The sequence below is a fragment of the Chiloscyllium plagiosum genome, chromosome 4 (genome assembly GCF_004010195.1).
Source record: "Chiloscyllium plagiosum isolate BGI_BamShark_2017 chromosome 4, ASM401019v2, whole genome shotgun sequence".
Taxonomy (NCBI): domain Eukaryota; kingdom Metazoa; phylum Chordata; class Chondrichthyes; order Orectolobiformes; family Hemiscylliidae; genus Chiloscyllium; species Chiloscyllium plagiosum.
The window spans coordinates 60,220,462-60,236,124 of record NC_057713.1 but is presented as its reverse complement, the minus strand read 5'-3'; the positions used below and the strand labels follow the sequence as shown (position 1 = coordinate 60,236,124).

The following is a 15,663-nucleotide window of genomic DNA, read 5'->3' as shown; positions in this document are numbered from 1 at the left end:
CTGCTACATGTATAACACAGGCACCTCCCCAACATTGAGGAAAATTGCTCAAGTATGTCCTGTATGTAAAAAGCAGGACAAATCCAACCAGCCCCATTACCATTACAGTCAACTCACAAAATCTGTAAAGTGACGGAAAGGGTCTTCAAATTATGCTATCAAACATCACCTGCTTAGCAATAATCTGTTATCAAACAAAACAAACAGTCTGTTTATATTCTACCAAGCCACACAGACTACAAATATAATCTTAGTTTAAGCAAGGACAAAAGAGCTGAATTCCAGAAGAGAAGTAAGAATGACTGCCTTCAACAACAAAATAGCACTTGACTGAGAATGGAATCAAGGAGCCTGAATGAAACTGGAGTCAATGGGAAATGGGGGGGGGTAGCATTCCATTGGTTGGAGGCATAAAACACAAAGCAAGATGATTATAGTTGCTGGAGGTCAGTCATCTCAGCTCCACAACATTTCTTCAGCGTTCCTCAAGGTATTGTCCTAGGCCCAATCAATCAGCTTCAATGACCTTCCCTCCATCAGTAAGGTCAGAAGCAGGGATGTTTGTTGAAGATTGTTTTCTGGTGACAAGAGATATTGAAACAGTCTGTGCCCAAAAGCAGAAAGATCTGGACAATATCCAGGCTTGGACTCAAAAGTGACAAAATTCACAACATGTCAGTGGCAAGCATTGATCATTTCCAACAACACGAAGTCCAACCAACACTGTTTGACATTCAATGGCTTTACCATTCCTAAATAACAACATCCCAGGGTTACCACGAACCAGGAACTGCATGTGACCACAGATCAGGTCAGAGACTAGGAATCCTGTAGCAATTAACTCACCTCCTGTAGATTCCAAAAGCTGATTGTCTACAAGGAACAAGTTAAGAGAGTGTGAACGAGTACTTTCTACTTTTTCGGATAAGAGCAGCTTCAAAGATACAAGTAGTTTACACCATCCAGGTCAAAACTTGATGTCCAAAAATATTCCCCCACCTCCACGAGTGATGCACAGCACATGTTACTGCTACAATCTACAAGATGTGCTGCAGAAATTCACTAAGGCTCCTTAAACACCTCCTAAACCTACATGAACAAGGAACAACAGATGGACACGTCAAGCCTGGCCCACCATTCATTACCATCACAGCTGAACTGATTTTAACCTCAGCTCTACATGCATTCACATTCCTGATTATCTTTTATTCCCTTGGTAGTCATGAATTCACTACTATCTCGAAGGGCATGAGCAGCAGATATATGGGAATACTACCACCTGCTAATTCTCCTCCAAGCCAATCACCATCCTGACTTTGAAATATATAACCATACCTTCGTTGTTGCTGGGTTAAAATCCTTAACAGCATCACATTGCACCTACATTACATTCGTTCAATATGCTCACTCCACGTGTTTCAAGGGCGATTCAGGATAGGCAAAGGTCATGTCTCCCAAATTATATGGATTAATTTGTATGGAGAGTTTCCAGGGAAACAGTAAATCAACTCCTGAGCCAAAATTTTAATAATTCAACCCTAATTCCTGAATCAGTTATAAAGGTTCTACAACTTCTCCAATAATTCAAAGTTTTTTTTTTAAGTATAACGTGGAGACCATACTGAACACCCTAATTATATGACATTAATGGCTGACATCTGGAACATGTGAACTGTAGCTTTTCAATTAAATGAAGCGCAGAGTGTAAAAGTGCATAATTCTAGCTTATGATTTTGAATGGATGTTAAAATAGCAATTTTGAAATGAGCAAAACAGCACAAAGGTACAAAAATTAGTTTTATTCGTCACACTGGCTAAAACGTTCAGATAATATGGAAGCAAATTCCAAAATGAACAAGAAAGCACATTAATTAGCAAATCTCTCACTGCAATAAAATGACTAAAGACAAAATATCAAGAATACAGCCGTCAATACTAAAGATAAAAAATTAAATAGTTTCAAAATGTTTCTGACAACCATCCGATTGCCTCCACTAAGTTGAACATTTATTCCTTAAAATAACAGACAAAATTGAGTAGAAACTGTTACATTTGGCCATAACGGACATATAGCTGGGATAATCAAGGCTCAGTTTTGGGAAAATTATTCCCAATATAGTCATTGGTAGGAATCCCATCCATTAGCAGCAGGGGTTCCAATTCGGCTCATACATGAGCCACTTAAAGCCAATTATCCCTGTCCACCTGAATTTATCAGGCCTCAAATGCATCTCCCAAAGGTTGTCCAATAAACACTGTTGAGTTAGTCTACATTTGTCGATGGAGTTCACAGTGTTCAGAAACTCAATGTCCAATCTTGGACCCAGCAAAGGGGGCAGGGGAGTTATCGCAAGTCTCAGACCTTGCTCTTGCATCACTGATAACCCTCTTGCTTCTCACTGGTTGGGTAGGGGTTTGCAAATAACCTGTAACCAGGGACTCATTTTTGATCGTCTAGGTAGGCCTTGAAGCATTGCCAAGGAGCAGTTGAAGCATTACCAAGGTGCAGTCTCCATTCTCAGTGGCACTTCCATTAATGGGAAATGTTGCCTCCTTATTGACCTGTACTTCTCAGGGATGGGATTTCCATCCCATCCACCAGCTATCTTAATCATGTTGGAATCCCAGAGCTGCTTTGTTTCGTGCCTAAGTATATAAAACTTGCACTGGGCTGCCTGCATAGATACAATGTTGCACTCCCAACATTTCTCCAATTGTTACAGCAGGAGGAGAGGAGAGAACTTGTGTCACAAGCTCTAACTTCTATCCAAAATATCCCTGCCCAATGAAGTTTAGAAAAATGAGAGGTGATCTTATTGATATGCAAGGATGCTTTGTGCTGAAAAGGTCTTCACTTGCGGGAGAGACTAGAACTAGGGCGTACTGTTTAAAAGTGACAATATGCCCAGACTTACTCTATTTCAAGTCTTTGAGTGCCCAATTATTTGCCACTGAAGGGCTACTTTATGTCCTCCTCAGTTTTAAGGATGGCAGGAGGATATCGGGGCAGGCAGAACTCCAACAGCTCACCACCTTCAGACAGAAAGGCCATGGTGCCCATCTCTTTCTTGGGTGGTCATCCTGGGTACTCCTTCACCCCTTGCCTCTTCAGTGCCTCCTTGGTGCCAGAGTCACAGATAGTCTCAGAGAAGGTACAAAATGTTCTCTGAGGGGTGTGAGACTAGCAGGAGGTCGCTGTCCACGTTGGTACCAATGACAGAGGAAGAGAAAGGGGCAAGGTTCTGAAGAGAGAATATAGGAAGCTAGGCAATAGGTTAAAAAGTAGGTCCCCGAGCATTAACACTCCAGGAGGTACATGCTAGAGAGTGTAGGAATAGGAGGATAGAGCAGATGAATGCGTGGCTGAGGACCTGGTGCAGGGTGCAGGGATTTGCATATTTGGATCACTGCAAACTCTTCTAGGGTAGAAGTGATCTATAGGAGGACAGTTTGCAGCAGGTTGGAAGAGGGCCAATATTCTGGAGGGGAGATTTGCTAATACTACTTGAGGCTCTAAATTACTGGGGTCGGTAGGTGGAGGAGACAGGATAGATCGAGTGAATCCTTAGAAGAGTATAAACGCAGTAGGATTATACTTAAGAGAAAAATCAGGAGGTCAAAAAGGGGACATGTGATGGCTTTGGCAAACAGAGTTAAGGAGAATCCAAAGGATTTTTACAAATACATTAAGGACAAAAGGGTAACTAGGAAGAAAATATGGACCCTCAAAGATCAGCAAGGCGGCCTTTGTGTGGAGCTGCAGAAAATGGGGCAGATACTAAATGAGTATTTTGCATCGGTAATTACTGTGGAAAAGGAGATGGAAGATATAGAATGTAGGGAAATAGATGATAACATCTTGAATGTCCATACTACTGAGGAGGACATGCTGAATGTCTTGAAACGCATAAAAGTGGATAAATCCCCAGGACCTGATCAGGCGTCCCCTAGAACTCTGTGGGAAGCTAAGGAAGTGATTGCTGGGTCTTTTGCTGAGATATTTGTATCATCGATAGTTACAGGTGAGGTGCTGGAAGACTGGAGGTTGGCCAACGTGGTGCCACTGTTTAAGAAAGGAGGTAATGACAAGCCAGGGAACTATAGACTGATGAGCCTGATGTTGGTGGTGGGTAAGTTGTTGGAGGGAATCCTGAGGGACAGGATGTACATGTATTTGGAAAGGCAAGGACTGATTAGGGATTGTCAACATGGCTTTATGCATGGTAAATCATGTCTCACAAACTTGATTGAGTTTTTTGAAGTAACAAAGAGGATTGATGAGGGCAATGCGGTAGATGTGATCTATATGGACTTCAGTAAGGTGTTCAACAAGGTTCCCCATGGGAGACTGGTTAGTAAGGTTAGATCTCAAGGAATACAGGGAGGACTAGCCATTTGGATACAGAACTGGCTCAAAAGGTAGAAGACATAGGGTGGTGGTGGGCAGTTGTTTTTCAGACTGGAGACCTGTGACCAGTGGAGTGCCACAAGGATTAGTGCTGGGTCCACTACTTTTCATCACTTGCATAAATGATTTGGATGTGAGCATTACAGGTACAGTTAGTAAGTTTGCAGATGACACCAAAATTGGAGGTGTATTGTACAGCCAAGAAGGTTACCTCAGATTACAACAGGATCTTGATCAGATGGGCCAATGGGCTGAGAAGTGGCAGATGGAGTTTAGTTTAGATAAATGAGAAGTGTTGCATTTTGGGAAAGCAAATCTTAGCAGGACTCACACACTTAATGGTAAGGTCCTAGGGAGTGTTGCTGAACAAAGAGACCTTGCAGTGCAGGTTCATAGCTCCTTGAAAGTGGAGTCACAGGGAGATAAGACAGTGAAGGCGGCATTTGGTATGCTTTCCTTTATTGGTCAGGGTATTGAGTACAGGAGTTGGGAAGTCACTTTGCAGCTATACTGGACATTGGTTAGGCCACTGTTGGAATATTGCGTATAATTCTGGTCTCCTTCCTATCAGAAGGATGTTGTAAAACTTGAAAAGGTTCAGAAAAAATTTACAAGAATGTTGCCAGGGTTGGAGGATTTGTGCTATAGGCAAGGGCTTGAGTAGGCTCGGGCTGTTTTCCCTGGAGCGTTGGAGGCTGAGGGGTGATCTTATAGAGGTTTATAAAATCATGAGGGGTATGTATAGGATCAATGGACAAAGTATTTTCCCTGAGGTGGGGGAGTCCAGAACTAGAGGACATAGGTTTAGGGTGAGAGGGAAAAGATATAAAAAAAAGACCTAAGGGGCAACCTTCTCACGCAGAGGGTGGTACGTGTATGGAATGAGCTGCCAGAGGAAGGGGTGGAGGCTGGTACAATTGCAACATTTAAGAGGCATCTGTATGGGTATATGAATAGGAAGGGTTTGGAGGGATATGGGCCAGGTGCTGGCAAGTGGGACTAGATTGGGTCGGCATGGACGAGTTGGACCGAAAGGTCTGTTTCTGTGTTGTACATCTCTATGACTCTATAAGTCAAGGCAGGCAACAGCAAGGCAGAGAAACAAGACCGAAACTAAACTTCATCTATTTCAGTGCAAAAGCCTGACAGGTAAGGCAGATGAACTCAGGGCATGGTTGGAAACATGGGATTGGGATATTATAGCTATTACTGAAATGTGGTCAGGGAAGGCCAGGAGTGGACCTTAATGGTCCAGGGTACAGAGGCTATAGGAAGGACCGGGGGGGGGGGGGGGGGGGGGGGTTGGGAATGACGTTTTTGATTCGAAGCAGAGATGTACAGCACACAAAAAGACCCTTCAGTCCAAGTCATCCATGTCAAACAGATATCCTAAATAAGTCTTGCCCCATTTGGCCAATATCCCTCTAAACCCTTTCTATTCATATACCCATCCAGATTCCTTTTCAAATGCTGTAATTGCATATCCACTCCACCTATCTGCAGTAAACTTACATTTCCCCCAAGCCTACCCCATCCCCATTTATTTCTCTGCCCCCTTCCCCCTCCTTCAACCTGACCTGAAATGTCAACTTCCCTGCTCCTCTCATGTTGCTTGACCTGCTGTGCTTTTTCCAGCATCTGCAATCCTCACAATTTTCATTGTACCAGCCTCCCCCACTTCCTCGGACATCTCATTCCATACAGGCACCACTCTCTGCATTGAAGAGTTGTCCCTTAAATCCCTATTAAATCTTTCCCCTCTCACCTTAAACCTATTAGTTTTGGACTCCCCCACCCTGGGGAAAAGACATTGTCCATTTACCCTATCCATGCCCCTCATGTTTTCATAAACCTCGAAGGTTACCCCTCAGCCTCTGGCGCTCCAGAGAAAATAGCTCTAGTCTATTCAGTCTCTCCCCATAGCTCAAACCCTCCAACTCTTAAAGATAACATTAAACATGTACTGACGGAGGATAATCCTAGGAGTACATCTAGTGAAATGGTTTGGGTGGTACTGAGAAATAAGAAAGGGATGATCATACGATTAGGATTATACTATTGGCCCCACTCCCATCTCAAGTTAGCAGGAAATTGAGAAGCAAATATGAAAAGTAATCTCATACACCATTAAGAATAGTAGGGCTGTAATGGTAGGGGATTTTAACTTTCCGAACACTAGGTCAGTCTCAGTTCATGTTAAGTGCTTGGATGGCGAGGAATTTGTTAAGTGCGTACAAGAGAATTTTCTCATTCAATATGGGAATGTACCTTTTAGAGGAGGAGCAAAACTTGACCTTCTCTTGGGAAATAAGACAGGACAAGTGATTAAAGAGTCAGTGGGGGAGCACTTCAAAGCTAGTGATCATAATTCTATTATCTTTAAAATAGTTATGTAAAAGGATAGTCCTGATCTAGAAGTTAAAAGTTTTAAATTGGAGTAAGGCCAATTTTGACAGTATTAGGTAAGATCTTCCAAAAACTGATTGGGAGGGGGCTATTCACAGGTAAAAAGGGGGCAGTTGGAAAGTGGGAGGCCTTCAACAAGGAGATAACAAGTCTAGATTCTCCTTAAGCCCAAGAGATTCTACAAATACATCAAGGCTAGAAGAGTAATGAAAAGCTATTTGTGAAGCCGCAGGATATGGGGGAGATGACTAAGCCAGTATTTTGTGACAGTAATTCATGTGAAGGAAGATATGGAATCTAGAGATCTTAGAGAAACACACAGCAACATCTTGAAGTGTTCATCTTAGAGAGGAGATGCTTGACATCTTAAAATGCATCAGAGATGGAACTGCGTTGGGATGAAAATGTCTCCAGCCAATTAACACTCCTTGGGGCACTAAATGACTAGGGGGCTGTCACTCATTGCTAAACAGGGCAGGCCATCCAAGCATCTGAAAAACTGTATCTATGATTTCCCAGAAGCTAGTCATTAAGAACAAGTATTGAACATCACAAAATTTATTATTAACTCACTGTATAAACACCCCACCTCCCAAGCAAAATTTCAACATCAATGTTCCATGGCAATGAAAAATCCAAACCTTTTAACTATAGTCTGGATAACTTCAAAACATTACTTACTTTATCAACATTCATTCTCTTAAATGATGCCTGTAGCAGTTTGAAGTTGTGTATGTATTCATGTTCCAATTTAGCCTGGAATTTTACTTTCTTCAAACTAATACAGCCAGAGAATAACATATCCATAAACTGGCAATATGCTGCACCTGAAAGAAAAACAAAAATTGAAACGAATAAGCTTCATTTTGCCACTTAAAATGTTTGCCAAAGAATAGCACTGACGGCCTCAAATATGGACCATTTTAACAATTAGGCCCAGGAGAGTTTCTTTTAAGTACTTTAGTCATTCCACTGCACCCCGCCCCACCATGAATAATTCTATGCCACTCACCTCACCTTGCTCATTCAACATAGTTATAATTATTTTGTTTTGCACTTGTATTTATTCATAGATTTATGCAAGACGTGAATTAATTTCAAGTTTAAGTCATGGAGCACATCTTCCAAAAGTACAGTCTCCAGGCATTTAAAACTTCAGTTTAAATGCTTATATGTAAGAAACTAAGGTTTCCCACTGAATTAGGTGCACCTTATTTAGTCCGTTTCTCATTGCCATTATGTTTGTCACCAAAGCAATTCCACAAAAGCATCTGATGAATCAGTGAAGAACAAATCACCCAGTGCTGATTAAACGGTAAACAAAGGCTAATCAAATTATTAAAAGTATTCTTGTCAATTGAGAATTCAAATTACACTGCTGGGCTGAAAATCCAAGAAAATGCACAGCATAAAGCAACTATCTTCCTAAATGACTGAAAATTAAATTATATCATACATTAACAAAAACACTCAAATTTTAAATAAAGAACTTCTTAGTGTATGAATATTTCAATGCTCCAAGAGTTAATAAAAGTAAACATTCTAAATGAAAAACTGCACATTACACAATTACATAAATTTAACTTCAATCGCAATAATACAGTATATTCATCTTACCAGAACAAGAGAAATATATTTTGGGAATTAAAGCTAGTACATGTCTACCTCATCAGTTAAAGCTAATTTAATTCATTCCATCTTTAAATTTCTTCTAATACTATACTAGTTTAGATAACTATGCTAATCGTTGGTAGGAAAAAAAAGGATCAAGAACATGAAATTAAAATGTTAAAGATTTTTCAATTATTTAGATTGAGGATAAACACCAATAACACCAACTTCCTATCTGTTCAAGCATTTTCCCATGAATATAGTATCTGTAGCAAGATCCACTGAAGCAATTCCACAGTGCATCTCTGTACCTCAAACATGCATGTGGCCATTGTTATATCAAAATAAACTGTAGAGGCCTGAAGATATTATTTGGGATGACAAAGATGGCTTTTGACATTCCATCTTCAACTCAGAGTGAAAAGCCAAGCTAAATGAGTGCACAGTCTGAAGGTACTGTGCATGCGTTGGGATGAGAATAGAAGGAAGCACACTATGGTAGCTTTTACTGGAAAAGCTTGACTCAATTTGTCAAAGTAGGCACCTTCATGAATTTCACTGCAGTTATCCACCGGTCAAAATGCCTGAGTAACTGAACCTTGATATGCAAGGGACAACTTCAGAACCACGGAAAACATTTCCAAGCAAGCTAGCAGATAAGGAATCAGGTAAATACATTAGGAATGGCTCACTAAAATGTGTTACTGCATCTCGGATTTTTATAGCTTGATTAAAAAAACTTCAAAATGCACTATGCAAAAGGTAACTCTGATTTACAATGACACTTTAAAAAAGGCACCTGGCTTTGAGTTCAGTTATATACATTGGGCTAGACAATACCTTTCCTGTATTCATTCATACCTAAATTATCCCAATTAACACAGGAACTGGGTGCAACATGCAAATTAACCAAAGCACCATATATCCAAGCAGGTATCTCTTACATGATGCCAGACACCTCTGAACCTAGTTAGTGGGCACAGGGAACAATATTGCATATTCATTCTGCCACAGCATGTGAAAAATATTTTGAGAATTAGAATGGAAATCTAAAGCGTGAAGCCACCATGGCTTTGAGAGGTGTATTTTGCCCCCTTTTTTTAAAGAAATGAAGAAAGGCTGCTTAGATGAAGAGCACTCTGCTCAAAGCCAATACAGTAGACAGTTTGAGATATCATGGTTTTCTTTTTGAAAACAGTTGGAGCAATAGAAGAAGTGGCTTTCATAGAACCAGGACATTTTTTTTTAAAAAAGGATTTTAGTCTTCAGTAGCAGTTGCTGGGGTCTTGAAGTTGGTTATGGAAGCTCTTATTCCACTGTTACAGCTAAAAGGTCTTCCTCCTGCCAGAATTGCACGTAAGACAATCCATTTTACTGAATTTGCCTTCGCTAAGGGTATATATCCATGGGGTGTTGTTACGATATTGGAACACAATATATTATCTTGTTAAGATTGATAGTTACTGTTAAGCCAATTTTTTCAATTTTTATTTTGTCTGTATTTTTGAGTGTTTTTGAACTTGAGGCTGGAACTGAAAACTCTAAGTCGACTTAAAATGGAAAAGGTAGAGGTAAAAGTAAGGAGTAGCGATGACAACAGTAATGGAGAGGAATCCCATCCTCACCAAAGGCATGGTGGGGATCTGTTTAAAAATATCCAAGCATTGCCGAAGTTAAACAAGAATGTAAAAGCCTTTTTCATTTCATTGGAGAAAGTGGCTAAACAAATGAAATGGCCGGTGACCATGTGGGCATTGCTAATCCAAACAAAGTTGATAGAACTAGTAAGGTATTTGCATCATTATCAGAGGAGATATCTGGGGAGTATGACAAGGTTCAAAACAGACATCTTATCTGCATAGCAGCTAGAACCAGAAGTCTACAGATATCTTAGAAATCTGAGGAGGGAGCCTGGTCAAACAAAGCTTTAAAAGGATCAAACAAAGTAATTTTGATAGGTAGATAAGGGCACTGAAAATATATCAGACATATGACACTCTTAGATTAGAGTGGTGCTGGAAAAGCATAGCACTTCAGGCAGCATCCGAGGAGCAGGAAAATCGACGTTTCAGGCAAAAGCCCTCCATCAGGAATACAGGCAGAGTGCCTGCAGGGTGGAGAGATAAATGAGAGGAGGATGGGGGTGGGGAGAAAGTAGCATAGGACACAATAGGTGAATGGGGATGGGGATGGAGGTGATAGGTCAGGGAGGAGACTGGAGTGGATAGGTGGGAAGGAAAATAGGCAGGTATGCTACCTGAACTGTTGTGCTTTTCCAGCACCACTAATATAGAATCTGCAGTCCATGTTTTTACATAGTTGATTTAAACCCTACTGCAAATCCTCTTGCAAGGATGCCTGCCTTGAAGAAGTTTTCCTAAAGAAAACAACACCATAACTTGTCCTACCTGCCTATCTTCCTTTCCACCTATCCACTCCACCCTCCCCTCTGACCTATCACCTCCATCCCCACCCCCATTCACCAATTGTACTCTATGCTACTTTCTCCCCACCCTCCTCTCATTTAACTCTCCACCCTGCAGGCACTCTCAGTTCAAAAATTCTCAGTTCAAGAACTACAGTTTTTCTTGGAAACTATAGCAAAATCACAGGTGGGAGTGAGGTCTAATTGTTGAACAGTCAGTGGAAAAATCAGGCAACTGAGATTTTGCAGGAAGTATATCCTGGAATTTTTCCTGATTGTGGTAACAAAGTCACAGATCCACAAGTGGAAAAAGGAGGAGAAATCAAAGAATAAAGAAAAGGAAGTTGAAGTTCAATTATTAGAAACCATGTTTGATCAAATAGTTGATAACAAAAACAAGAACAGGTGGAGGACAAAAGTGGATATTTTTAGTTCAGAGAAATTAATTGAGTTACAGTAAAGACTATCCAGGAGGACTGGGATAAAGGAATTCCATTTGTACTTTTCACAATTAGGTATGCACCTAATGATTCAACCAATTCAGTCAATTTTAATTAGCTTTGGGCTGAAGGTGAGAGGACGACTGAAATTAATTAAAGAGCAGTTGGTGAGTCAGGGTTCAAAGACCACATATTGGGACTGCAGCAAATGTTAGGGAAAGATTAAATAGAGCAGATGAGTTGGCTAGACAGCATTTGAAAGTAGCACAGCATGTGATGAAACAGGAAGCAGTCAAGAAATCAAACATTTGTAATTTAGCTCGTGGAGCTAAAGTGTTAATGTTACTACCAGTGGCAGGTGAATCTTCAAAGATAAGATTTAGTGGGCCTTATCAAATCAAAAGGAAATTGACTGAAGGGAATTATTTGGTAAGAATGACAGATAGAAAGTTCTCAGAGTGTGGTATGTGAATATGCTGGAAAAGGTATTTTGATAGGGGACAAAAGCAAAAAGGAGAACATGTTACTGGTTACAACACAGAGTGAAGAACCAAGTACAGAGGATTCTGAATTGGATATTCCTCAAAATAAATTCAAAACTGAGGAAGCTGTCGAAAATTGGGATAATCAGAATTACTTTTCAGAGAAAAAATTGAAATGACCTGAAGAGGTATTACACACACACACACAGGAGATGCTGTTTCAATTAAGCAACATTCCTATAGACTTATCCCTAAATTGGCATAAATTCAAAAAGAGATTGAACGTATGCTCAAAGACATCTGATCATCGAGGTGAGTTATTATCACAAAGTCAATGCAGTTACAAAATCTGATTCATTCCTATCGCACTTTTGGAAGACTATATTGAGAAAAGTGGGACAAGCAACTTGTAGTTAGAAGTTGGAGTTACTCTAAAGGATACTGGCAAGTACCTTCATCCAGAAGGGTGTAGACAATTTCAGTTTTCATGAAAACACACTAGCCACATTACAAATACTAACCAATACAGTCATTTCTGGATTACCCAATTGTGGGGTGTACAGTAATGATCTCATGGTTTTTAGTCATGTATGGAAGGAACATTTGGAGCATCTATGAGAATTGTTCGATCAACTCCAGGAGGCAGGCTTGTCACCAATCCTGGCAAAGGGCGAGTTCACAAAAGTTCAAGTCACCTTCCTGAGCCACGTTATCGGACATGAACAGATTGCTTCAAATCCTGTGAGACTAAGATTATTGGGCAGTTTCCAATACCATCAATGAAAAGTACAATTTCTGGGCCTGAGCGATTTTTAATCAGAATTTTTAACCAAATTTTAGCAGTGTAGTTGCTGCACTGACTTACTTGAAGTACAGAAAATTTAACTGGACAGAGGAGTGGTCAGAAGGCATTTGACAGCCTGAAAGCTGTGTTAACAATTGCCCAGTGTTAGCCAAACCATTCAAAGTGACAATCGAGGAGAGTGATGAGAGTGTCAGTGCTGTGCTTTTGCAAGAAGACAAGATGACAAAAGATCTATTGGGTATTTTTCCAGAAAACTGAATAATCAACAGAAATGTTTCACAATTGAGAAGTAGATCTTGAAGTTGGTGTTGATGTTGCAACATTTCAACATTTATACAATTTGCCAGTAATACATCTGAGACAAATGTATACGATCATAACCCCTTAAATGTTTGAAAAAAATTTGAAAACTATATACATGACAGGACAGGAGAATGTAATTGGTAACGCATTATCATGACTTTGAAGGAGGAAGACAGAGGTGTTCGGTGGCAGAAAAAAAACTGAAATGGACTCCAGTTGCGAATATTCATATGCTTAGAATCATAGATATTATGTGTATTAATAGAGCAAGGCTCGAAGTTTTCAAAAGTAAAGCCATCTTTATATGCTGATGGGTTTTCAAGAGCGTTTTGGGGGAGGTGAGACAATACTATGGCTTTAAGAAGTGTATTTTATACTTTCTTTTAATGAAGAAAGGTTGAGAAATAGGTGTCAGGGGTGTGCTCCAAGCCAATAAACAGCTTCTGAGGCCTTGGGGTATTTTTTAAATTTGAAACAATAGATCAGCCTGAATGCGCGGAGTCATGAACCAGATTTGTTTTGTTTTAAGAAGTTTTAGCCTTCAGTAGCAATTGCAGGAAGCTGGATGTGGAAGCTCTTGTTCCTATCTTTGTTACAGCTAAAAGCTAGGGTAAGTATGTTTTGCTTCAAGTCAAGTAGTTCAACCAATCGATTTGCATTGGGATGCAAGACCTTACATTTACCTTTAAAATAAGAACAAGTCAGGGTCTAGGCCTTCTTCTTAATATATTTTGCAGTGGTTTGTTCTGGTCCATACCAAAAATCGCTACAAATGCTCAAGAATAGGGAAAAGTAGGATTATGAACACTGACTTTCTAGCTCCAGTCCAGTTTAGCACTGTGGCCATCAATAAACAATACTCAGGCAGTTGCAATGCACAAGATATATAGTTTGATCTCCTTATTCCACAGTTTCCTGGGTTCCGTCTCAGTCACCTGTTTTAGATGAGATCAGGTTTGGTGAATATCTAATTATCTTACAAATAGAGAAATTAATGGAGGATAAACTTGGTCCTGCGAACTCTCATCATTAAGGTGGAAACACAACAATGATCACCATTGTCACATTGATATGGAAAGGGATAATCGAGAAAGATCTGGCAAGGATCCTCAGAAAAACTCAATAATATTAGTTCAAAAATATCAGAGCAACAACTGGAGCATAACCTCTCCCAACACCAGTCAGCACTATGAACATTTCTGTCACATTCAGAAACCTCACCAGACCAGAAAGCAGATTGCTTCTTGACACCACTCAAGTCTGATACTGTTGGCATAAGTCAATTTTGTTGAGGAACTGCATCATTACTGAAAACAGCATCTGCAGACACATGCTTGTTGAGTCAGGACTTCTGTGAGAAACAGTATTACTTGTGGCAATATTTACTCCCTACTTCTTTACCTATCAGAGTTGAGACTGACATTTTAATATTCCCCAATTACAGGCAGAGAACCTAAAACATAGGACTAATGAATGAAGTACAGTAGCTTAATATATGACACAAACAGGAGTGCTTAGATAAACACAACTTTCTCCTGTATTAGAATAATGAGCAGCTACAAGTAATGCTGTCTGAAATGTTCACTTCCAGCATGCAGAAGCTTGGAGTTGCAAAGAATAAATGTTTTCTAAAAACTAGCAATTCACAAACATTGATTTTTCAACATCACCATATAAATAGGAACAAGTCATTTCCAGTTGAACTGGAAACCTTATAACTGCACCACTTATGATCAATAGTGGCAGTTTGAGCACTAAAACAAAATTCTGCAAAAGCTGGAAATCTGAAATAAAACAAAAATAATGGAAATGCAGAGCAGGTTAGGCAGCAGTTCTGATGAGAAGTCATCAATCTCAAATCATAAATGTGTTTTTTCTCCACAGGTACTATATGACATATTGATCAAGATTTTCCATTGAACAGTTGTTATTTCAGCATAAATGGGAGTTGCTAATTGGGTCACTGAGGAACCCTTAGTAGACACTGAAGGAAGTGCCTGGGAAACTGAAGATTCTACCGGGAGCTCATCTTTTTCTGAAAACAGCTGGATGTCTCTACTTAAAATCAGAGAACTCCAAAAAAAAACTGTTAAACACTGACTGAATGAGACAGAACCAGAGGGTGTGTGTGTGTGTTTCTGGGAACTTGCAGTACAGTAGGAATTTGATTTTTTTTGTGGTTTATAGTTTGAATGATAGAGATCTACAGCATAGAAAAAGATCAGTGGTCCATCGTGCCCGGAGTCAGAAACAACCCTATTTTTCAGCATTTGACCCAAATCCTTGTCTGTCTTAGCCTCACAAGGGTATATACATTGTTAAATGTTATGAATGTTACTTCCTCTACCATTCTGACAGAAAAGTAAGGTACAGATTCCCACCATCATCTGGATTAAATTTCCTTATTTCTCCTCTCAACCTTCTGCCCCTTACCTTAAGTCTATTCCCTCTGGTCATTGATCATTCCAAGGGGAAAGGTTCTTGCCAACCTGTGCCCCTCAAATCTTACATATCTCAAATCATGTCCCCTCTCAATCTCCTCTGCTCAAGGGGAACAACCCAGTCTGCCTAATCTCTTTTTATAACAGAAGCTCTCCCTGGGCATCATTCTGGTAAATCTCCTCTAAACATCTGCCAATTATATGCCCTCCATAATATGGATTCCAGAACTGCACACAATACCATAACTGTGGCTTAAATCAATGTTTTATACAATTTACAGCATAAGCTCCTGCTCTTAAACTCCGTCTCAATTAACTCCATATGCTTTCTGAACTACTTCA

At 40.0% G+C, this 15,663-nt stretch overlaps 1 protein-coding gene across 2 annotated transcripts in view; it reads right to left on the bottom strand.

Annotated features, from left to right (window-relative positions):
• The window catches only part of mapre2 (microtubule-associated protein, RP/EB family, member 2), a 154,098-nt gene that overhangs the window by 15,505 nt on the left and 122,930 nt on the right, over positions 1-15,663 (bottom strand). For both annotated transcript variants that reach the window (XM_043688284.1, XM_043688283.1), the window contains exon 3: positions 7,496-7,641. In XM_043688284.1, the coding sequence (XP_043544219.1) occupies positions 7,496-7,641 (146 nt within the window). The remainder of the gene's footprint in view (positions 1-7,495; positions 7,642-15,663) is intronic.